Here is a 24,790-nt window from a genome sequence, read left to right as displayed (position 1 = left end):
CCCCCCCCCCCAGGACTGCTAGCCCACCCGCGCAGGGATACAGGTGCAGATGCAGTGCTGTGCCCCTAGTCACCTCGCCCCCCCCTACCCCCAGGGATGGTGCTGCTGGCCCACCAGCGCAGGTACACAGGTGCAGATGGAGGGCTGTGTCCCAAGTCATCTTGCCCGCCACCTCCCCACCCCGCCCGGGGACTGCTGGCCCACCAGCACAGGTACGCAGGTGCAGATGGAGTGCTGTGCCCCAAGTCACTTCGCTCCCCCGCCCCACCCCGCCCCGGGACGGTGCTGCTGGCCCACCAGCGCAGGTATACAGGTGCAGATGGAGTGCTGTGGCCCAAGTCACCTCCCCCCCGCCCCCGGGGAATGTGCTGCTGGCCACACAGCACTTGGCAAGGGCAGGACACCAGCCTGCGCCACCCGAAGGGAAAGGAGAGGGCAGGCCCAACGCCCACCATCCCCCTCAGCAGCCCAGCCGCGTGCCCACTGCCACCAGGGGGTCTGTGACCCTGATGCCCCGACGAGCCCCCCTCAGGTGTTCACGTCCTGCAGGAGCCCCTCACCTGCAGCCAGGCTCCCTTCAGCCCGTCTAACGGGCAGAGTGCCGGGGAGTGACCATTGGCCAGCCCAGGCTGACGCCTTACGAGGCCCTGCTACCTACGCCCTGCCAGAGCCACCCTGAGCCAGCCACCCTGAGCCAACAAAGGATGTCCAGCCACCCTGCTGGACAGACCTCAAGCAGAAGGACAGAAGCCTGGCTGCTCCAGCTTCCTAGGACCAACAGATCGAAGCCAGCCCCGTAACCACTGGCCAGGCCTGCAGAGGGAGCCCCCAGCCCTGGTCACAGAATCTGGAGCGAATAAAACAGCTGCCGCCTGAAGCCAGTGGTCTGGGGCGATGTGTTACACAGCCGTCCACCCAGGCTCCAGACAAACTTCCCAACCTCAACGTGAGCACGAGCGCCTGAGGAGTCACCAAACGCGGATTCTGACCCCGGAGACGCGGGCAGGGTGTGTGACTCTGCATTTCTAACAAGTGCCTGATGGGGACGAAGATGCTGTGGTTTTCATCTCAGGAGGACCATCCCCTGTCCTGTCCGACTGTCCGGGCTGGACAGTGCCAGGAAGGACAACTGCAGAGAATCCAGCCTGCTAAGCGCAGGGTCTAGACAGGCCCACATCACGCTCGCCTGGCCTAGCCAACCCCACTCCAATCTGGTTGTGTCTGGACACTGACTTCTTGAGCAAACCTGGGAAGCAGACACCCCCCAGCCCGAGCCCCAGGAACCTGACCCTGTGGCCAAGGGCACAGCCCGCAGACACCGGCAGCCCAGGGCCGGCTGAAAACACACAGACTTCTCAGGGCTTAAGAGCACAGCCTCTCGGGGGCCGCGCCCAGTGTCCACACTGCCTGCGACACCCCGCGGCCAGGTTGGCCCGAGCTGCACATGGAACCTAAAACTCGCCACCGGATTCCACCAGAATCACACAAGCCCCGGTGTCGCTCTCCCGCTCCCTGAAATCCTGTGCTCCGCCCAGCTGGCGTCCGGAACCAGACAGTGGTCACCTGGGCAGAACTGCCGACCCCAGTCACGTCTCGAGCACAGAGGTCAGACGTACCATTTCTGCTCCACACAGACCTTGTCACAAGGGTGAACAAAGCTGGGCTCCTCCCCGCACCCCTTCATCTTTCCATCACTTAGAATCACAAAACGGTGAGGCCCTCCTGATCAGGTTCTGCTTTTCATCCAATTCGATTAGCGTGTCTTAATTACCCGCCGTCCAGGCGAGGCGTTATTAACCGACAGGGTAAGCGCGGCCGGTCACACGCAGGAAGGCCTCTGTCCTACTTACCAACGAGGTTTTTAATTAGCTGAGCGAATTCCAGGATCGTATGTTCTTCCGGGTTCCCCTAAGGAAGAAAGGTCTCTGGTTAGAGGTGTAAACGCAATGGCGACTCCACGCCCTCCCGCACCACATGCGCGCCGTCCCCAACGCCGGGGGGCGGGGGCAGGGTCAGCAGACGCCCGCCTGTGTAGCAGCGCATCAGGGCGCTGCGTCCCCTGGCCCAGGCACAGGACGGTTTCCAGACGCAAAGGTACTGTAGGCTCGGTGTCGCTCTACAGGAAAGCCTGGTTCTGTGAGCTCAGCTCTCCCAGGACACTCTTGCTTGCCCCTGGGGGCACCGTGCTCGCCCCCTCGGTGATGAAGACGCGTGAGCCTGGACAGGAGTCCCAAGAGACGCAAAACGCGCTCGCAGGGGGGCCCTGGGCAGCCGATGCAAGAGAGAGGATGTGGCTCTATGACGGGCTTACTCTGGGGGGCCTCTGAACGCCCCTCCTCCTCTTCCTGCCATGGTACCTTCCAGCAGCCACGGCCCCTCCCCTCCCCGAGCCTGCTCGTCCCATGAGAGCACACCATGAAGTCTGGCAACTGTACGTCCCAACACTCTTCATCCCCAATCTACTGGTTTCGTCTGAGACCAAAGGTAAAAGAGGCAGGAAGGGACCCTAGGCCTAATTATGAGCACCCCGGGGCTACCGGCAGACACACCCCTGAAACAAGACAGGTTTCTACAGGAGTCGGACACTCCAGCACGGCCCTGTGCAAAGAGGCGAGAACAACGCGGCACTAAAGCGGGGAGTGGCTGCTTGGGGCGACCACTGACTAAGACGCACACTTGGGTAAGGGCGGTGAAGGCTCAAGATGAAGTGAGGATTCACGAGACACGGCTTATGCTGTTTAACCACCTGTTCCTTTGAAAATGCATGAAAACAGTGCTGGCTGGGTGCTTGCGGCCGCCGGTACCCATAAATTGGTCAAAGGTCCCACAGGGAGTGACCTCTCCAGGGCCCGTCCCTTGCTGTTGGTAGGAACTCCCAGCCCAACCCAGGAGAAATGAACGTTCCAGAGCGTGCTTCAGACTGCTGGTCATCAAGAAAAGTACAAGGAACGCTTTGCAAGTAAAGTGCTTTCAAGAAATTAGCAGGCACACCCACACCTGTGAGCTTAGCCCCTCCTAGGGAGGGGAGGTGGCCGAGGAGACCGAGGTGGTGAGAGGGGAGGGGCTCCCCCAATGAGCGGGGCGGGGGGGGGGGCTCGGGTCAGCTGCCATCAGCAGAAGTGGGCCGTCTAGAATGACGGGCAGTCTACACTGGACACCTCGCATTTTAAACGGGGTGGAATGAAACCATTCAGGAGACAGTGACCGAAAGAGTCCGAGGGCTCTAGCCCAACGTGATCCCTGGAAGAGCTGGAGAGGAGACTGGGGAAGTCCTGGGGAAGCTGTCACATCACAGGGGCATAGACCAGCTCTGGGCGGGGAGGGGGGGGGGGCGGTGCCCACGGAGAAGGCAGGACAGTGGGCGGGCACACACAGGATGAGGTTTTACCTCTAAACAGAAGGAAAAACGTTCTGCCAGGGAGAACCGGCCAAAGACAGGACAAACTGCTCTGCAGAGAAACACATCCTCCAGCACCAAGAGTGAGCGAGGCCGGATCAGAGATCAGGCCAGGCCAGTTCCTGCTCCCTCCCGGGAGCGTCTGCGCTGCAGGAAGTGAGGGAGGAAGCGGCACGAAGGGGGTCTGGGCGCTCGCAGACGTGACAGTGAGGGAAACTGTCTTAGCCACTCCATCTTCTACAGCCCCCGAAAGCAAGCCTTATCGAGCCCAACTGCACGTTCAGTGATGGACAAAGGACACACAGAATGTCACCTACAACCACTGAAGGCTTCACGAATTTCTAGACCTGGCCCTTCCGGTGGATGGAGCAGGGTTAGTTTATCACGTGGCTCAGCCACGTGTCCCAGATCTTCTTTGTGGACTCCTGTTTTGTTCTATTCCGTGGATCTTCCTCTAGTACTGGGCAAGCAACAGACAGGCACGTGCCCTAAGCGTGCTGCCGGCGAATGAGCCAAGCAGGAAGCCGCCTGCTGGGGAGGGAGAGGGCAGAGGGAGGGACTCACCAGGTTGACGGGGCTGCTGACGTTGCTGTTCATGAGTGCCACGAGGCCGTTCACCAGGTCGCTGGAAGAGAGGGGAGGCTGCTCAGGTGCCCGCCGAGGCCCGCAGGTGCCGAGCATCGGACACAAGCCGGCCACCTCCCGGAAGGAAACCAAAACCCCCATGGGAGACTGGACGTCAAAATAAAACCCGGCACCTAAGAGGGCGCCGAGGATGCTCCAGTGTTTGCAGATGGGATGATGTGGCGTCTGGGATCTGCCTTCTGTGGGAGGGTGTAGGCAGATGGCTGAGCAGGAGATAGGGCTGAGTTCCCTGCTTTGTATATCTCTGAAATCCTTCGGCAATTAAAAAATGAAAATAAAGTAGGCACACACCCCAAAAAAGATGGCGTTTATGCAAGTTTCTGAGGAAAGTCCATGTTTAACGGGAACCCAGGTAGTCGGCCCATATGGAAAAGCAGATGGTTTTTTTAAAAATAAGGTCTCCTGCAACGGAAGAACTCCAGTATGTAAGTCTCCTACTGGCAAATCACAGAGAAAGCCAGACAGCCCTGAGTGTTGAAACCAGCTCCCTGGACCTCCGGCCCCTCACCTCCCCCCAGGAACCCCCGCACCCGGATGGGACGGGCGCGGGCGTCTGGGTGTTGCAGACGGATGGTGAGCGAGTGGGCCGTGAGGGTGACGGTCAAGAGGCAAATTTTCCGCTTACCAAGGATTGGTTCTTATTTTCAGAAGCGTTAAAGGGTGGTTCTGTTAAAAAAAAAGTGACTTCATAAAAATGACACCTGGCTGCTACGCGAGCGTTTTACTAAAAGTCGTTAGTCACTTTCACCAGCTGTGTCTCACGAGGCTGTGAGGGTTCTTTCTGCTCCGGGGATGCAAATGCGGCCGCCTGGAACCCTCTCCCCTCCTCCACCGTAACCAGCAAGGAGCAGGTTACTGTGCTAAACTTCCAAAAGAAAACCTCAGGTTTTGCTTTCCTTTTCACTGAGAAACAATCTGGGGGTGGGGGGGAGGGTGTTATTTAGCAAACAAATCATTTTCTGGGTTTCTGCTTACAACCAATGGGCATTTTATAGGAACACGCCTGAAGTCCGCTCTGCTCTCGCGGATCAAGCACAGATGCAAAGAACCGCTCACTTGAGATGATTCCTCGCTTCTAGAAACTGGCAAAAATCCCTTCATCACTATGGCCGTTAACGACCACATCCCAACGCGTCCTCTGACAGCACACATCTCTGCATATTTGGAAAAGACGTTAAAATGTGCCATTCAGTAGCATCCACAAGCATTTTTAATGGGGGGGGTCCATATTAAGCTGGAAGGTGACGGACACTTATGTAGTCATCCTGGGGGGAGGGGCATGCATCTTTTATGCAAAAAAACTGGCAACTTTTAAGGCCAAAAGTGCACAGATCACATCCATTTAACCTGAAGCTCTTTAAAAGTGTCATTTTGACAAAGTGACTTTTTAAGACAACACAGCATGCCTCCGTGATGGGGGAGGACGTAACCTGGCCACGAGAGCACCAAGCACGGTTATGCCAGGATGTCAGCGCACACGCCACCCAGAGACCGCAACGGTCACCCAGAAACGGTGCAACGCTACCGCAGGGCAACCGTGGATTTTGGAAATGGGTAATTTAGTTCAGTAAGTACAGATCCAAACATCGTGCATTTTTAACTGTGAAGTAAAAGAGCCTCAGTTTCTACAAAATAGCTTGTTTAAAACAGCCCAGCGTTGGTAAGTTAACTCTCTGGGCCAAGCCTTGAACAATGGAGAGCGAAAGCCGGGAAAAGCGCCTTCCCCGAGTCTGGTGAAGTCGGGGAGCCTCAGCACGTCAGAGCCCACTAACTCGAGATGTGAGACCAGCAGACGGCGCGGCCTCACGAAGAGAGGGTTTGCCCGAGGGCCCCCCACCACTTCTAGTGCTACCACTGAGGTCCTTCCAGGGTGCACCCTGGCATCTGGGTTGGTGACGGGGCGTGTGGGCCGTGCAGGCCGGCCAGCGAGGCATGTCCTGTCGGGGATGGAATGCAGCCCGTGCATCGCTCGATGCTTAAAGGATTTTAATCACCAGCAAAAAACAAGCACCTGAGAGGCTACTTTCAATGAATTTTGTATCTGATGCCTTTGAAATAGTAAGAACGGGTTGTAACTGATGCCCCTTTCACTGCACAGTCTCTGGAATACTCCACGAGGTGGTACGGCTGGAGGAGTCTGGGGGCCTTGATGAGGCCGTTGGAGGAGATTCAATGTGACTAAGACGTCAAGCCCCCCCCCACACCTCGAGAAAGTGCGCACACGGGGGCCGGGTGAGGGCAGGCGGGGTGGACACGTGTCACGATGAGAAGATGGTACCCGAGCGCAGGATCGCGCAGGATCCCAGGAGCGCGGGCCCCAAACAGACACGGGCTGCAATCGCTTCCTTGCAGCGCACGGCTCCCGAATGAAGTGCTCTGACATGAGAACAGTCCGGCTAGCTCCTGGCTGAATCCCTTCTTAGACTATTTGGGCAACAAAGTGGGCCAGTGACGTGATGGTCCCAGGCTTTTGCCTTGCTAGACAAGAGATACTAACCGATGGGGAGAGAAAAACCACTGTTCATTATAAGACACTTACTCAGCTTTCTTTTGTAGTAAATGTGAAAATCCACACACACTTGCAGGAAAAAAAAAATCTACAGTGGTTGTGTTTAATTTTTTTTTTTTTTTCTTTTAAACCAGGCAAAAATTGGTGTGGTTGCTCGGGCCGAGGTGGGGTGGGAGCCCCCCAAGACCTGCCACCACTTAGCCCGACAGCATCCCTGGGGTGGCCGCAGGCCCCAGGGACAGCATTTTCTGATGGACAGGCACTCCAGGGTATTTGTACTGAAAAGTGCAAATATACGGTCCCAAAACATACAACTAGATTTTCCACTGATTTAGGACACCACAAACCTATGCAGGATTCACCACTGTGCCACGTGGGACATATTTTGGTAGATGTAACTGCTCATATAATAACTCTTCTCTCAGAACCCAAACCGCACTTCAAAACTTGCCACCAACTGAACTGGCCGACGACAAACTAGGCTGAGGAGGGCTACCAAGAAATCAGTAAATGTGACCGTTCAACAAAGTTCTTAAAATATTTTTATCTACATTTAGTTTGGGCACAAAATTTGTCAGCATTAGGCCACTTGACCTTCTTAATGATGACAACCTTGTCCACCCCAGCAGGCACATCTAAAGGGTCTGATTTCGGCATCTGCAGGTATGCTGCAAGCCTGAGGCTGTCACCTCACTGGCCTGAACTGGAGGCCCTGGGTCACCTCGGGGCCGGCAGGTTGGCCGACAAGACACTAGGTGGCAGCAGGAGACCAGCACATCCGACCTCTATTGGCAGAGAACCGGGATGGGGGGGCACCCACGGGATGAGCAGAACTAACAGTCAACCCAGCTGCTTCACCGGAATGAAAACAGCAAAACGAACAAGTGACCCAGATGGGACTGGATGGCCCTCACCCGCCTGGGGGGTCTTACCTGACGTACTGGAAGGCCCTTGTCTGCGACCCGGATCCGTACACCTGGGGGGAGACCACACGGAGGGTCCCGGAACCGCGGACTGCACGGGAGCCTTCAACCACCAGGGGCGTAGCCTGACCTCAGCCCTGACAACCCCAGGGTCCGGCTGCGCCAGGCCCTCCACCAGGCCCGGGGCCTCACCCAGGGGCACCCTGAGATGCCCTGTGGACAGAGACGCCCCTGGGCACAGTCATGGGCCAAGAGCACAGCGGGAGAGGCCTCTGCAGGCAGGCCCTGAGCCCGAGGCACCAGGGTGTCTGCAGCTCAGGGAGCAGGGTGACCTGAGTCCCGTCCAGTGTCACGGCTCCCGTGTGTTCCCTCCACGCACCGCCCCCTCCCTCCCTCCCTCCCTCCAAGGGCAGCAGGGACTTCTGGCTTCAGGGCAGCCCCCCACACCACACGCCCGCCCGCCACCCACCGTGAGCGGCTCCCCCTGCAGCGCCTGCAGGATGAAGTTGCTGACCACCCGGCCGTCATTCATGTGCATTCGGGGTCCGAAAGTGTTGAAGATCCTGGCCACGCGCACCTCCACGCCTTCCTGCAACACAGAAGAGGGTGAGCCCGGCGCCCCACAGGTACCTCTGCTCTTCCTTCCAGACACAGGTGCTTTTCCGTCCTGATGAGATGCTCTGTTCTCTGTAATCAAATCTGGAGGCTACAAGTTACACCAAACTCACATGAGCCCCGATTCCCACCACCTTGAGGCCCACGGCATGAAACGTGCTGCAGAAGCCTGAGAGACAGTTAAAACAGTGCAAGGGGTTAATGATGGGTATACATTTTTCCCCCAGTAAATAAATATCTACTTTCTTAACTAGGACCGTGCTATGCATCTCTTTCACACAATATTTTGTATAAATTTATCACTCAACGGAGATTTAAATGTTAGTGAATGTTTAATAGCTGATTTGAAGAAAACAAGAGAGCACTTTGTCCTGGGAAAGGAGGGGCAGGTGAGGGTTCCGAAAGGGCTACATTGTACCTACTACATTCCCCAATCTGTTCTGCTGGAAAACTCATCCGTTCAGTGAAAAACCAAAGACAATCTGGCACCTGATACAGGCTATATATAGCTAAACAGCCTGGGAAGATGCCAACGTACCTTGTTTACAAAAACGGGTGCTCCAGACCTTCCCAGACTTTCCCTCTTGTACTTTTAATGTTTCTATTTTTATTACAATAAACATCTCTTACTTTTGTAATTGGGGAAAGCATATTTTCAAACATGCAGTCAAGGAAAGTATATTTTTTTAAACCCCAAAAGCCTTCTGCAAACTATCTTGCTTAATTATCAATTTCACAGACTGCTCTGTCAGTGATGAAAAGTTAAACGTTTCTATCACACTCTGAATTGGCGGACTCCTACAGCAATCCGTCACCCATCAGACAACAGACGCGCATTTCCGGGTGTCAGAGGGCTGGTGGGGTGGGCTGTGAGCCCCAGGGCTCAGTGGCCAGGCCGTGCCGGTCTCTCCTCACCGGGAGAGGGCGGGGCTCGCGTACAAGTCAGCCTCAGCGCAGGCCCGGTGATGACAGCTTAGCTGCTGCCGGGGTCCTGCTAGTCGGTACAGTTCTTTCCTGGCTCTATGTATCAGAGCCGGTACAGGCTGGGAACCTGAGGGACCCGTAGCTGATGGGGCTGATTTAGCACAGAACTTCTCCACCGTAAGTACAGCGAGTGGACGGCCATGGGCTGCGGCATCCCTAGGGCCCCACCAGGCCTCCCAGTGGCTGGAGCTGCCAGCCACCTCCGCCCCCAGCGGCCTCATCTACGTCTCCACGTGTGCCAACGTGCAGTGGCTGGCAGGTGTGGATCCAGCGCACAGTTAGCTTTCAGAAACCGGAGCTGCCACATTTCTGCCAAGCCCCAGCAATATGCCATCGAGCCTTCCCAAGGGCATTCAGACCCCTAGGCCTAAGATGTGAGCTATGATTCCAGGTCCGGGAATAAACCAACCCTGATCTCTACTGAACTGACCAGGGGGCATTTCAGCAACGGGGGGTGGGGCAGGGACGAGCAGAGATGCTGCTCTCACTAGAAAACAGCTCCCAAGTGTCCGCCTGCATTTACTTGTCAAGATGAGAAAATCCGAAGTGGGTAAAGGTGGCTTTATTCCAAGAGAAGAAAAGCTCAGCACATTCACAGCGGTCAGGCCATGTGCCGGCAGGGCGCTTGGGGGGCTGTGCTTTGCTCCCTCCCCCGCCCCCAGGAACGCTGGGCTCTGCACACATGAACTGCAGCACAGAGGGACCTGGCTGTGTGACCTGTCCACCTGGGTCCGGGGCCTCAGGGGACGGGCAGCTCCTCCCATCAGGTGCGCTGACGCGTGCTTCCCAGGAGCCCCGGCTCTCAAACTCGTTCACACCCTCTCCGCTGTGCCAGGCCTGCCCTGAGGGAGGCGCCCAGGACACGTTCGCCTGCAGGGAGCAGGACACACAGAGAGCGGGAAGCCCCCAGAGACGGCAGGCCCCCAGGAGAAGGACATGCCATCCCTAAAGTAAGGGGGTCACGCAGCCCCGAAGGCTGAAGCACACAGTTCCCCCCGGCCTCTCATAAACATACCTTCGTGGGGTCTGCTCCCCGCCTGGGGATGAGACCGAGGCCATTACAACAGGCAGAGCTCAGCTGAGCAAGATGCCCGAAGGTGCGGGAAGTGTCCGTTCACGCTGGGTGGCGGCAGAGGGAGGCCACACAGGTTTGGGGACAGGGGGATGCCTGCCTGGTAACTGCCCTCAACGGTCCCGCCAGACCCTTAACACTCAGACCAGAGTGGTCACTAGGCCCAGGCCACGCCCACGCTCGGCGCACGGCCAGCGGGGAGGGGGCACCAGAAACAGGCCTGCACTGGGGGTTCCAGGCCATGGGCTTAATCAGCCCCTTGGGGTGAACCCCGCTCACTGGACATTTGACGTCCTTCAGCCGGTTGCTGAACACTTTGTTAACTGAGGTATAATACACATCCCAGGCATTTAATTTTAAGTATTCTGATGCCAGAAAAAAAAAACAAAACCACACCCTCAAGGCCCTGGACTAGAGGGTTTCTGAGTTTCCTGTCTTTCTGCTCTGCGGTCTGTGTTTTTAGGAACGGCGGCCTGGTTCGCAGACCCAGCCCCATGGGGGAGGCTCAGACGCAGGCGGGGCCATGAGCTCCGAAGCGCACAAGCGCCGACCGCAGCCTTCTGGACAAGTCTGCACGTTTACGAAACCACCACGTCCAAGGGTACGGACCAGCCCAATGTAACTTCTTCTCTGACAAGTTCAAAGTGTTCCTGAAAGATGCGATGCCCTTTGATCCCGACTGCCAGCTCAATCCACCCCCTGGAAGAAGAGTCCAGGGAGCCCCTCTTTATGTAGGAAACGTGCCCTGCAATGTACCTGCGATAGATTTTCCTGGGAAATCGAATTCTATTTTGAATACATTTTAGGATATTTAATTCACTACAACAAACCCAGAAGAGAATCCTTTAAGATCTTTTATAAAATGTGTCTTCATCCCTGGATTTATCTTGTTTATATTCTCTATCCTTATATATTAGATTTATTCAGAGAAAGATATATCCACATACCATATACGGTCTTTTCAATAAAATGATGATTTATACTTAAGAGGGGACATGCCTTTATGTATTAAAAAAAATTAAATTAACTAAAAATATGCCAAAGGCATTCTATTCCACCTGGTTCATCATTTTACTGGCCATTATTTTTTCATTTGCCTCCAGATAGCAAAAACTAACACCCAAAGTTTTGAAGCAGGAGAGCTGGAATACTGACCATCAGTTGCTTTGCTGTTTGAACTCCAAAGATGGTCTGATCTGCCCCAGACCGGGCTGTGCCCACAGGGGCCAGCCCAGCGTGGCAGGAGGGGCTCTGACTCACCCCTGCCGCAGCTAATATAAAGTCCCAAGTGAAAGAACTACCCTATTTTTCCCTTCCGTTTATCTCTGAATGGGACCGTGGGTGGTAATATTTTTTCCTTCTTGCTTATCTGTGTTTTCTTATTTTCTATCCTGGCAAAGCAACCTGCAGTACGAGAATCCCGACACCCCTCAACTGTGTGGTGTCTGCCCTGTGGACAGAGAGAGAAGATGCCCACGGCTCCCTCCGCTCAGCACGACTTGGACAAACGAGGGACAGCAAGCACAGGTACACTGTGTAGACCCAGGTGCGGTCACAGTCTCGGACCCACAGCTCTCCCTAGAAGGGAGCACAGTACGTGTAACATGAATAACAAGGCATGCGAGCTTTGAAGCTCACGCTGGGCCTTCTTCAAGGCCACTCAGAACCAGGAGAGACCACAGGGACCTCCACCCAGGCCCAGGCGCCCAGCCCTGCTGTCCCGCATCAGCCCACTGGCCTTGCAGCCACCAGAACCAGAGAGGATGCCGCCAGCCACAGGGCCAGAGGCACGGTCACTCCTGGACCTAAGGGCCAGCCAGCAGGAGTGGGTGAGGGACTGTGGGGAGAGCAGGACCCACACCTACCTCCAAGGCCACAGGGGCAGGCCTTCCACGGTGCATTTCCAGATGCCCGGACGGCACTGCTCACCTGGGCAGACGGGAGTCCTGGGGCAGGTGTGCTGAGCAGAACCTACAGGTTACACAGTGCTGCTGGCCTAGACCCGAGCTTCACAAAAGATGCTGAGCCTGTATCCGAAAGCAACCCTCGGACCTGACACTGTGACAGGGAGCAGTCTGTGTGCACTGTCCCCCTAACCACCGGGTGACTTTTGCACACAGGTGACATCACCTGCTGGGGCCCCTGGTGGGAAGCCCAGGCAGGCGGCCCCCGCAGCAGAGGCATTCTGCAGCGGCAACACCCTCCCGACGGCCACGGCTGGCCGGCCGCACACGGGGCTCCTAGAGGATACATTACGGGGAGCACCATCTACGCGTGCCTCTCCCGAGACCTATGTGAGCAGAAATGCCAACGCTGACAGTCCCCAGGTATGGAGGGAGCTGTGATCCTGCGCTCACGAGTTGGACAGCACTTACAGATCCCGGGTCAGCACATGCGCAATGGAACCCACACCCTGGGTCCTGGCATCCAGTCAGTGCTCAATAAATGTTGGCCACGCTGTTACTAAACACCACAGTTATCATGAGCTCATACCTTAAGGTAATATGAATACTTACATTATTAAGTTATACTACTTATCACTTAAGAACTAAAAGTTCAATAAACAATGTCCTACTTGCCCGCCAGCTTCACCTACACAAAAACTCACGAAGAAATACACCCACAGACCGAAAGCAAAACAGCTGAGAACCCTATTGATTTATGTCCCCTCACACACTCGAGTTAGTTTTCTTAGGCACCAACATACACAGAGGCTGTTCTGTGTACCTGGGAGACCATCTTATTCAACTTTTAGGTCAAGATATTCTGGGCTCCAAAACGATACAGTTTGTCTTTTCTAAAACTGATTAAAATAAATGGATACTACAAGCCAACTGCCCAAAGTGGCTTAGGAAACAACCAGTTCTGCTCCTGGCCAAGAGATAAGGCAGAGAAACCTAAATACCAATGCCTACCTGGCACAGGATCATTCTGTGGGTCGTCAATATTGGTATTTCATTAAAAATATAAGAGAAAAGTCTCTGCCAGCTGCCCTCCGAAAAACAAACAAGGCGCTCAGCGCCCCCAGCCCAGCCATGAGCTCTCAGCACTGGGTACCCAGGCAGGGTCACCCATCACACAAAGCCCGTGGCCAGCTGACCTCCGAGCTGGCCGGCAGGAGGAACCCTCGGCCTGAGAAGGCTGCTCCAGGATATGGACGCTTGCTCGTCTCTGAGTCCCAGAGTGTGGCCACCACGCCTCTGTCAGCAGCCTGTCCTGGAACCACCCCCATCCACGGTTATTCACTTACACGTCACTCCAAGGGCGTGTCTGTGAGGGTCCCAGAGCTGGTCAAGCACAGTGGATGGCCTGGCTGGGCCCCACCTGGACGTCTGATTGGCCCCTGCACAGCCCACAGGCAGGCAGGACAGGGCCCTGTGACCGAGGGGTCACGTCTCCGGAGTAGACAGTGGGGAGCCAGGTGGGAACCCAGACCCCCGCCTCTCGGCTGTAGGCTCTACCTGCCCCAGCGTGGAGGTGAGCAAATCTGTAACTTGGAAAGATCCACAGGCAAGCCCCAGCACAGCCATGACTAAGGAAGCAGGGAATCAGAGTACGTAAATAACCCTCCCTGAAGAGACCTATATTAAAGCCAAAATGAATTATACCCATTAGAAAACAGAAAGAAAGGCAAAAAGAAAAGTAAAAAAAAAAAAAAAAAAATTCCCCAATTCATAGGCTTTGGGAAAACAGAGGAACCTATTAACTGCTGGTGGGTGATCCCAGTCACTCAAGGGTATTCCAAACCTAAGGCTTCATCCCTGCAAAGCATTTTTCAAAAAAGGAGACACATGGGGAAAGCTGCTGATGGTACCATTGACTGATGACAGGGGGAAACTGGGGAAACGCCCACCCCCGGGCAGGGTCAGTCACGGCGCTTTATTCCAGCACAGTCCTGGTCTACACCGCCATGTCTACACCGCCAGCCCCAGAGCCGGGTTAGATACCTGCTTCATGTAGGCATAGCACATGGTCTCGGCGACGCGCTTGCCTTCATCGTAGCAGGCTCGGGGTCCTATGGGATTCACGTGGCCCCAGTAATCCTCGGTTTGAGGGTGGACTTCAGGGTCTGGGGGGGGGGGGGGAACAATAAGGAAGTGCTTTCAGAGTCTCCCTTTGTTCACATTCATACACTTTACGAACAGTGGATACTGATGGTGCAAAAGGGAGCTTGGGAAAGACCAAGGTGAACATCTCACCTGGAGAGATACCTATCAGAGGAGCACCTTCAGCGCCCCTCGGTCCACCTCTAGTCCAGCAGGACATGCTATTCTGACCGCTCGTATCAGTGATGACAGTTTTTACAAGAAAAAAAATGTATTAAAAGAGCAAAGTCTCTCTATTTTAAGTCTCCCCCCTCCCGTAAACTGTTCTTAACTTTTAGATTACTATACAGACTAAATTAAACATCTATGTGAAAAGACATAGGGTCTAATTTCACATTTATAAAATATAGAATTTTATAAAGCATGGATTTATTGAAAACATTTTAAGAGCCTCTCTCTGGAACAGAATGGCTTTCACCTGTGCTGTCACCAGAACCACCTGACAGCCTCAGTGACACACCTGAGGACCTGGTCGGCCCCGGTCCTCTAAGCACGAGAATGCAATGCAAAGAGCTCTTTCCCCAGCACGCATTGTATACTTCCCATCACCTGTTTTTTTGGTGTGTAAATCAATCACACTTTAAGATGTACCAGAGGAATGGACTGTTTAAAGACACCTAGTCACAAATTATTATTTTAAAAAATATTATCTTGACTTTTTTATTTTTGGCTGTGTTGGGTCTTCGTTGCTGTGCGGGGGCTTTCTCTAGTTGCGGCGAGCGGGGGCTACCCTTCCTTGCGGTGCACGGGCTTCTCATTGCAGTGGCTTCTCTTGTTGCAGAGCACGGGCTCTAGGCACACGGGCTTCAGTAGTTGTGGCACGTGAGCTCAGTAGTTGTGGCTCATGGGCTCTAGAGCGCAGGCTCAGTAGTTGTGGCTCACGAGCTTAGATGCTCTGCAGCGTGTGGGATCTTCCCGGACCAGGGCTGGAACCCCCGTCCCCTGCATTGGCAGGCAGATTCCTAACCACTGCACCACCAGGGAAGTTCCTAGTTACAAATTCTTTTTTTTTTTTTTTTTTTTTTTTTTAACACAAGTGCATTTTTGGAATCAATTAATACCTGATTTATCCGGTACAGCAGGAATTTTACACAACTATGCTATGAAATGCATAAATCTTTGCCAAGAAACCTGGATAAGGTTCACCAGCCCCACGTTACAATTCCTTTCTGCTTATGTCAGAGCTGAAGCTCGTGGGCATGACGGGACGTGAGCCGGGACCGGACAGGACCCAGACCTCTGCAGCTGCCTCTGTGCTTAAAGTTCCCTGAGAAGCAGAACAGCTCAGAGACAAACAGGCCCCGAGAGAAGAAAGCCAGCGACAGGACTTCACGTGGATGTGCTGGTGACTCGAGACCTCTTCGGGGATTTCTGCCGAGGGCTGGGCAAGCTGGACTCACAGAGGGAGACCCTGAACGTGGCAAAGGACCAGAAAGAGAAGGCCCCTCGACTGGTACTGTCCGGGCGGACAAGCCCGAGGTTCACGACACACAAAAACCACCTTGCTACGACGGAAGCGAGGGTGCAGGGGGACACCTTGTCTGGACCCTGTGTCTCCTGTTCAGCATCGGGGAGGCCAGCAGACCAGGCACGGAACCCACAGGAGGTGGGTGCCTGCAGACCGGGGCTGGCGGGGCCTCCGTGAGTTACCCCGACGTCACTCACAAGCCCTGAAGACCGCGAGCTGCCGTCAGAGATGCAATGCTGAGTGTGTGTGGGGGGGAAGACGTCAGGGGCCTGGACGGGTGCCGCCAGCGCTCTGAGACGGTGACAAGGACGCAGCCACGACAGCGTCGGCACCAATGCTGTTGGGACGTGTGACACAATGGGCCGCCCAGTGCCACTTGGGGACCCGCTGGGCCTCTGCAGAGGCTGGAAGCAGGGAGCAGGGGGACGGGGAATAAAGGTCCCCCTGTGTGCCCCGCTCCCAGAGCCGAGGGGGAGCAGGTGGGAGGGGGTGGTGGGTGCTCTGCCTTCCCACGGGGGTGGCAAAGAGCAGAACTGCGTCAGTAGAACTACTGCCTCTATGGGTTTTTTTCCAGCTGGTTCCCTTATTATTATTATTATTTTTTTTAAAAGGCATCTCTTCCCACGTTGCCTTCTCACTTCCTTTCCGCGACAGTAACGCAAGGAGAAAATCGCATCGCGGTAGCATCTGGCTTCTGCCGCGTCAACTAAGCATTTCTCCAGAACCCTGCGCCCAGTGGGCGGGGCTGAGCTGGAAGCCCCACGAGTGGACACGTGGTCCTCAGCCCTCTCCGGACGCTCACTTCCTCAAGGCCTGTGGAGGGCAGAGCAGGTGCCTGGGTTTTCTGGCTCCACCTACTTAAGACTCTTCCAGAACCCATCCTCCTACAGGTGAGGCAACCGGCACACGTCTCCCCAGCGAGCAGGCTCTAAAGCCGACCCCTGAGCTCCCGGCGGGGTTGGGGGACCCTGCTCTCACTGGAGCAAATGCTCCAGCTGAACTGGCAAAGTCCCCAAGGATCTGACTTCTGGGGCACCTGTGGAGCAAAGACACTTTCGTGGATTGGTAAGTGGCGGGTGCTCTCGGGCAAAGTGACACGACACCGTCCTCGGGGTGGTCCTTCAGCAGGAGAGAAAGGCTCGCCCCAGCCGGAGGAGGGAGCCCCTTGCTCCCATCTGCTGGAGAGCAAGAGCCAGCCAGGCCTTCCTGGAAATGGAGTCCAGACTCACTGGTCCCTTCTGCGCCCGAGATGGGATGCAACCGTCCAGGGCGCTGGAGCGACACCCACTCACCTCCGTACACCTCCGAGGTGGAGGCCAGGAGCAGACGGGCTCCGACTCGCTTTGCCAGCCCTGCAGAGAGACAGGACACCGTCACCTTCGGGGAACAGGGAAAACACGTGTGCACACGCTCATTTCTGTAGCCAATTTAAGCATTTTTTAGTGTTAACTATATCTGATCATCAGTGCATCCTCAGTTACCCACTCTTATCGCATCTACTTTGGAACCAAAATTAAAATAGTAAGGAAAGCACGGATGAACCTCCAGAAGCACAGTATTTAGCTGGACACTTGTAACTATAAGCAGGGCCAAATGCAGAGTCTGTGGGTTTATTCTAAGTCATGACTTGAGGAGTTTCATAAAGATTCCTTCGCCCGAACGTACCACCCAGTATTTCGTCAGGTAACTCCGCCCCACCCCCGCAGGGAGAAGGCAAGGCCCCTCGAACCTTAGCGCCCCCCTCACTGTCCCCCTCAATGGCCGGCCTCCTGCCCCCACTCCCCACACGCCCCAGGCATCTCCAACTGCCCCCGAGCCCATCTCCTGTCCGGGCACCTCCGCCCCGCACCCTCCCTCCCTCCTTTGAGGTCCAGCTTCCAGAGCATCTTTTCCAGAGCAACTGGCCACATCCTCGTCCTGCTCTGAACCGTTCCCGGGTTCACACCCCTCCATGCAGAACAGACTAGAGCATCGTCACCTGCAGTGCTCAGCTAAGTCCTCCAGATGCTCTCACAGTCCCAACACAGCAGGCCCTGCCCCAGAGGAACCCACTGCCTGCACTCAACCCCCTGCTTCCCAAACGACTCCCCCACGGAGCCTCTGTGCACAGACGCCACAGGGCCGGCCGTGCCACTCGCCGGGCACTGCTCAGGGCAGAGGGCCAACTCGGGCCGTCAGGTGCACCGGAGGGAGGGGCTCAGGGCGCACGCCAGCTGCGGGCATCCCGGGGGTGTCGGGGGCGAGACAGAAGGGTCCCAGCGTGAGTGTATAGGAGCATCTGGCGGAGCCCTGAGCATGCACAGCAAGAACAGAGAAGAGCGCTGGTGAAGGTGCGGACGCCACGACGAGCTCGAGGACAACGGCAAAAGGGCTGCAGCTGAAGTGGAATCTACAGGCTCACGGCACTGCAGGCCCGTCTCCCGTGTTCCCACCCCACAGGCGCCGGCCAGATGGACCCCGCCAGACCCACTGCTGCAGAGACGGTGGGAGTGCCGAAGGATCCTGAGATCTTTTTTTTTTTTTAATTAAACTTCCAATGTGAGAAAAGCGCAGATTCAAATGCAGTTGTTACAAGTAATCCAGACAGATGCCCTTCACCCGGTTTCCCGACGGTAACAATGTGTAAGAGCAGCACATCATCACAGCCAGGATACTGACAGGGATACAGTCACAGAGCACCCCTCACCACGAGGCCCCCTCCTGGGGCGAGGCCGGTGTTTACACTGAAACTAGACAAGGTTTCACCAAGACGCAGCCACGCTCAGGGCCGGCAGGGGGTGACGCCGCAGAGGGAGGGCCCCACAGGCTCAGAGCACCCGCCCCAAGTGCGGAAAAGCTAGTGACACTGCACCCAGCTCAGAAAACCGAGTCTCACTGGGTCTCCTTCCAGCCTGGCCACTGTCCCCCTGCAGCCTTTGTCCACGTCGCCCCTGGAAGACCCTTCCCCACACCCCCTTCAGTCCTCCAGGCCGCCTTCACTCGTGGTTCCAGCCCCAGCCCGAGCCTCCGCCCTGGAGCTGTAAGGGCACTTCAGGGCGCCTGCTCTGGGAACCTGTCCGTCCCCCGTGGTCGCCAAGCCCGAGTGTAATCCTCATCTGAGCACCCCCAGTGGACGGGACGGGTGGGAGGCAAGTCGTCTTTCTAAAGAACTCCGTGCACACGAGGCTGTTCCCGCACTGCGGCTGGCTCTGTGTGGAGGAGGGGCTGGGCGGCTGGAGAGGGGGCAGGCGCTAGCAGTGCCAAGAACGGGGCATCTCCGCCAGGCGCACCTGTGAGCACAATTGGGCTCTGTCCATCTGCAGGCCGCCGCCGCCTCTGGATGGGAGGAAGCACCCTTCCCTTCCTGCACAGCCGCTGCCCCGAGGGCTTAGTGTAAGAGACGGAGCGCCCGTCCCACTGCCCTTCACGCCTGTCTCCCAGCTTCACTCCAACTAAAACGCAGGAGAACCTGTCGTAAATGTTCCTTATTAAATCCACCTTTTACTTGACATTTAAACAAGTGGTTCCTCTCTTCCACTTTGCACTTAACCCAAACCCCTGGTTTTCTAAACCTGTGGGAACTGAAGCCCATGTGTACACGGCCCAGACTCTGGGCCTCAGGCCAGCTGTCTGTGGACTTGCACATGGGGCCACCTGGGACGGTGCTCACGCCCTCACCTCCCACTTCCAGGGCGAGTCCTGCGGTCAGTCCAGAGCCAAGAGTTCAGTCTCCACCACCCCATGAGGAGTGCTCTCCCCATCCCCCCAGGGGCAGCACCCAAACTGCGTGGGCTCAGTCCACCCGCCCCGTCTTGGATCAGAGCCGCCGAGGCTCACATGCCACGAGTCCCGGAAAGCGCAAGAGGGGAGGGCGGCCGCTCGGGGGCCAGGGGATGTAACTACCGCCCCCCATGACAAGTTCCGATGGCAAAGCAAGTCACACCGAGGGCACAGACGGAGATGGGGGGTGGGGGGCACCGGCCGAAGACCAAGATCAAACTGGAACACAACAGTCAGTGACCGACGCTGGACCGAGACACCCCGACAGCAGATGCAAGATAAGGGGGCCACAACTCACCCAGCATGTTGAGCGTCCCGATGGTGTTGGTCTTCAGTGTCTTGATGGGGTTGTACATGTAGCTGGGCGGCGAGGCTGGAGACGCCAGGTGGTAGATCTGGTCCACTGTGGGGGCAAAACCACACCTGTTACGTCCACGGAAAACACTGAACAACTGAACTCCTAAGAATCAGACCGTGTAACACAGGTGTTCGTGTCTTCTGCTGAAATTCTAGTTGTCACGTTTCCTTCTTCTTACAAACTAGTTTATGTGTACAATGGGAAGAACTTTAAACAAAAATAGAAAGTCTCATTAATCTGGAACAGAAACGTGCCGGCCCCTGACGTGGCCTGCTCTCCTCTAATCAGAAACGGTCTGATTACCAAGCTGATTGCTTTCTGAGAAGATCTGTCCCAGATAAAGCTCTCAAATCAGAAGGCAGACTGATTCTTCAGACAGAGTTAAGCATGAATATTAAAATAAACAACACTTTAAATTTATAAAACAAAGCTGACACAAAGTACACAAAAGTCTGGGAGAAGAGGGACTTTTGCTCTGTTTTTATTTATCCTGCTATTATAAACAACAGACCCAGAGGTGACAGTCGGAGGGTGGTTTTTAAGGCCACGAATGGTGAAATGTTTGGATTCTGCACGACTCCCCTGGTGCACACGTAACCGCTCTAATGTCACCAACTGCGACCCTCACTCCCCAGGGTCAGGCGACCCCTGCCCCACAGCAGAGGCCGGCAGGGCCGTGTCCCCTGGGGGAGCCATCCCTGCAGACACAGCATCTGTGATGCCACCCACTGCGCTACAGTCAAGGAAAACCACCCCCGCCGAGGCCAGCCGGGGACGGGGTCCGAGACACCACTGCCAGTGGGACCCCTCCCTCCCACACGGCTCGGCCCCGACATGAGCGCCTGCAGGGACCCTGCCCCTCCACCCCTTGTCCCCGCATCCTCTTCCCAGCCAGGACCACTGCTGTCCTTTGAGGTCAGGGCACCTCAGGAGCCAGGTTTCAGAGATGACGGGTGGAACAGGCAAACTTGAAAAAAAAAAGTTCCCATGATGAATTCTGCAGTATGACGTTCTCAGAGACCAGCCCCCGACCAAACACTGCCCAACCTCCCCACGTCACACACCCTTGTCCCCCTGAAAGTCTTCTGTCACCCCCGGGGTCGCGTGGGCATCACTGCAGTGCCATCCGGGACCCGGGGCTGTTTCCCGACACATCCACCCCAGGGTGAGCAGCGGACGATGCTTTCTCATCCTCAGACCAGGAGAGGCTAGTATTCCAGGCAGGGGGCTTGTTCTCCACTCAACTCACCCCAACAATCACGGTCTTTCAAGCCCTAGGGCATCTGGGGGACGGAGGACACGTGAGCCACCAGGACCCGGATGGTTCTGTGCACACGGCGTCTTTGGGAAGGGGTTCTAGGTGAAGACAGACTCATGGTATAACCTGGTAACTACGGTTTTTCCTATACCAGGACCATACACCACAGGAGGCAAGAACTACATGTGCAAGGCTGCAGGTCCCATCTTCTGGGTGTTTACTGACGTGGCTTCTTGCTTTGCTAAGAGCTTTCCAGCAAACTCCTGATGGGATTTTTAGTTTTTTAAGTCTTCTTATTTTAAAAACAATACTCTGCAACATCATCTCCATCAAAATCTCAACAGCCTTTTTTTTGCAGAAACAGAAAAAAAATTCATCCTAAAATTCATATGGAATCTCAAGAGTCTAATCAAAACAATTTTGAAAAAAAAAAGTTGGACTCCCATTTCCTGATCTCAAAACATATTACAAAGCTACAGTAACAAAACAGTGTGTTACTGGCATCAAGACAAAGACCAATGGAACAGAATAGACAGCCCACAAACAAACCCTTCTGTGTATGATCACACAATCTCTGACAAGGGTGCTGAACCACTCAATGGAGAAAGGACAGTCTCTAGCAAATGATGTTGGGAAAACTAGATATCCACATGCAAAAGAATAAGACTGGACCCTTATCTTACACCACACACAAAAATCAACTCAAAATGGATTAAGTACCTAAGTATAAGACCTAAAGTAATAAAACTCCTAGAAGAAAACATAGTGGGAAAGCTGCATGACACTGAATTTGGCAAAGATTTCTTGGATGTGACACCAAAAGCAAAGGCAACAAACGCAAAAACAGACAAATGAGACTACATCAAACTTAACTTTTCTGCCAAGATCAAAGGGCACAATCAACAAAGCAAAAAGGCAACCTACAGAATGGGAGAAAATACTTGCAAATCACACATGTGATAAGCTAATATCCAGAATATATAAAGAACTCCTACAAATGAACAAAAAATAACCAAATTAAAAAATGGCAAAGCACTAAATATACAGTTCTCCAAAGATGATATACAAATGGCCAACAAGCGTATGAAAAAATGCTCAATGTCACTTATCAGAAACATGCAAATCAAAACCACAATGGGTATTACCTCACACCCATCAGATGACTACTTCAAAAAAATAAAACAGGAACAGAAAGTAACAAACGTTGTTGTCAAGGATGTGGAGAAATTGGAACCCTTGTACGCTGCCGGTGGGAATGTAAATGCTGCAGCCACTGTGGAAGACAGTATGACATTTCCTCAAAATATTAAAAATAGAATTAACATATGATAAGACATTTCGCTTCTGGGTATATAGCCAAAGGAATTAAAAAGCAGAGTCTCAAAGAGATATTTGCACATCCATGTTCACGACAACATCATTCACGACAGCCAAGACATGGAAGCCGCCCAAGTGTTCACAGGCAGATGGACTAATAAACAAAATGAGGTAAATCCAAACAGTGGAATATTATCGTCTTAAAGTGGAAGAAAATTCTGACACATGCTACAAGACAGATGAACTTTAAGGACATTACTCCAAGTGAAATAAGCCGCTCACAAGACAAATGCTCTACGACTCTATTACGCACACGAGGTCCCTAGAGCAGTCAGATTCACAGACAGCGAGTACCGACAATTCGCCGGGGCTGGGGGACGGGCTTACTGTTTGGTGGGTACAGGGTTTCAGTTTTGCAGGATGAAAAAGTTCTGGGGCTCTAGTTCACAACAACATACTTCACACTGCTGGTTAGTGCACTTAAACATGGTGACGAAGGTAAAAACAGAAAAAGAGGCTTAGGAGTGGTGAAAGCAAACGCAAAAAGGGGATCAGTGCCTTTACCAAAGTGGAGGTGGAAATGAGTAGTTCTGGTCTGTGCATTTGTTCCCCCACTTTCTACCCCCGACCCTGCCGGCCAACAGAGGATTCTCCTCAGTCCTCGCTCTGCAATCAGAGCCCCCCAGGGAAGCTTCTGAATGAAAGGTGCCCGGACCCCTGGCATCCTGCCGCAGACGCTCCAGGCGGGGAGACTCTGGACCTTTACTTACATGTGTATTATTTATGTATTTTGTAAAACCACGTTTTAAAACTACTGGGTTGATTTAAAAATGGAACCCATGCTGTTCAAAGAATAATCCTTTTTCAAGAAACTAAAAAAACACAAAACCTTTTAAAATGGTTTACAGTCTGTCCAAATGGGAATTCATTGAAGGGGTTGATCTAATTAAGAGGAAAATCCTGTGACTGCTTTCTGACCCCCAGAAGTTTTTCGGAGCTAACACACAGATTAAAAAAACCCAAACAAACAGAAGTTCTATGCAAATTGTAAATTAACAAGATAGTTCTCACAGAATCCAGTCAACCTCAGCTGACAGCTATCTTTTCCAGCTGACAGCTCTGTAGGTAAGGGGCTGGATCAGTTCCCGCCCACCTGCTAAAAGGCCCAGGGGCTGCAGGGAGTCCCAGCAGCCAGGGACACCTCGTCACTCCCCACCGCTGCCCGAGCAAGTGGGGCTGCGCTGGGCTCCAGATGGGCCTGCAGAGCGAGGGCCACGGCGTGGAGCCTGCTCAGCACCCCTCCCGGTTCACAGACCCCCGGCAGGGCTGCAGACGGCGTCAGCCAAGGCGTGTGGGCTGTGAACTCCTGGCACAAATGATTCACCACTGGTTTCACACTTGAGGCGACAACACATACAGTGGAAAAAAAAAGGAAACGGCATCAAAGAGGAAAAAGGGCAACTTCAGAGAGCGCAGTTCAAACACGAGCATCCTCACGTGCATCCTCACCCACGCCAGTGCTGATCCAGGTCAGGACCTCACGCAGTCACCGCTGGCGGCGCGGACCTCGGGGTCCTAATCCATCCTCCTGACTCAGCGAGGGCTCCACAAGCGTCCTTCCTCACGCTTTATCCGCACACGGCCCCGCTCTCTGCAGGACGGCAGCCTAGAGCACGTGCAAATGTAGATTCCCGGGCAGACCCAGGAAACCTGCAACTGGAAACATCCCCTGCACGGCAAGGCCGACGTGAGAGCAGTGCTCAGTGGGGTCGGCCAGTGTCGAGGTGGGCTGCACACTGGGGACTTATTTCATCTGAAGGCCGTTCCATCTGGTGTGTCGTGTTTTCCATCATTTGACAGCTTAGCCCAGCGGCTGTCCCCACCCACCGCAGCTGGAAGGACCAAGACACCCCCTGTAAGACCATTCCTTACATTGATTTAAGCAGCGCCTCTTTACTACGAGGCTGTCCTGCCTGCAACACTAAGGACAGCAGCTCCAGTGCCCGTCCCAGGAGGACACAGCACCAGTCCCTGACAGAGTCTTCTGGAAGGAATTACGACAAGGAGAGAGCGGCAACTTCAGAACAAGCGTAAATGATCAGCCACAAGAGGTGCTCGGAAAATACGAAGAAACGTTAACAACAGAGCAGCAGGGTGAGTCCTCACAGCCCGGGAAAAGAGCCCTCAAAGCCTGCCAGCTGCACAGCACGAACTGCACCAAAAATGAGCGTGACGTTCAAGCATCCCAGCTGGGGGACGAAGAACGGCATGGCCGTTCGTGCTGGCCGTCGGCCGCCAAGTGACCCTCCGGAGGCCCTGTCCCATTTACAAGGCTGAGTGCAGCAGCCACAGCTGGGGAAAGAGGAACCTTGAGAAATG

At 54.5% G+C, this 24,790-nt stretch overlaps 1 protein-coding gene across 4 annotated transcripts in view; it reads right to left on the bottom strand.

The window, feature by feature from the left end:
- Positions 1 to 24,790, bottom strand: part of UXS1 (UDP-glucuronate decarboxylase 1) — a 75,424-nt gene that overhangs the window by 2,704 nt on the left and 47,930 nt on the right. For all 4 annotated transcript variants that reach the window (XM_029231872.1, XM_029231871.1, XM_029231874.1 and 1 more), the window contains 7 exons: positions 19,777 to 19,881; positions 17,012 to 17,071; positions 14,093 to 14,214; positions 7,944 to 8,063; positions 7,484 to 7,527; positions 3,962 to 4,022; positions 1,851 to 1,908 (listed from right to left, as the gene is read on the bottom strand). In XM_029231872.1, coding sequence (XP_029087705.1) covers positions 1,851 to 1,908; positions 3,962 to 4,022; positions 7,484 to 7,527; positions 7,944 to 8,063; positions 14,093 to 14,214; positions 17,012 to 17,071; positions 19,777 to 19,881 — 570 coding nt within the window. The remainder of the gene's footprint in view (positions 1 to 1,850; positions 1,909 to 3,961; positions 4,023 to 7,483; positions 7,528 to 7,943; positions 8,064 to 14,092; positions 14,215 to 17,011; positions 17,072 to 19,776; positions 19,882 to 24,790) is intronic.

The sequence above is a fragment of the Monodon monoceros genome, unplaced genomic scaffold (assembly GCF_005190385.1).
Source record: "Monodon monoceros isolate NGI ecotype Baffin Bay Population unplaced genomic scaffold, NGI_Narwhal_1 Super_Scaffold_19, whole genome shotgun sequence".
NCBI lineage: Eukaryota > Metazoa > Chordata > Mammalia > Artiodactyla > Monodontidae > Monodon > Monodon monoceros.
Note: the sequence above shows the minus strand (reverse complement) of the source record. Positions and strands in the feature narration are given on the sequence as shown.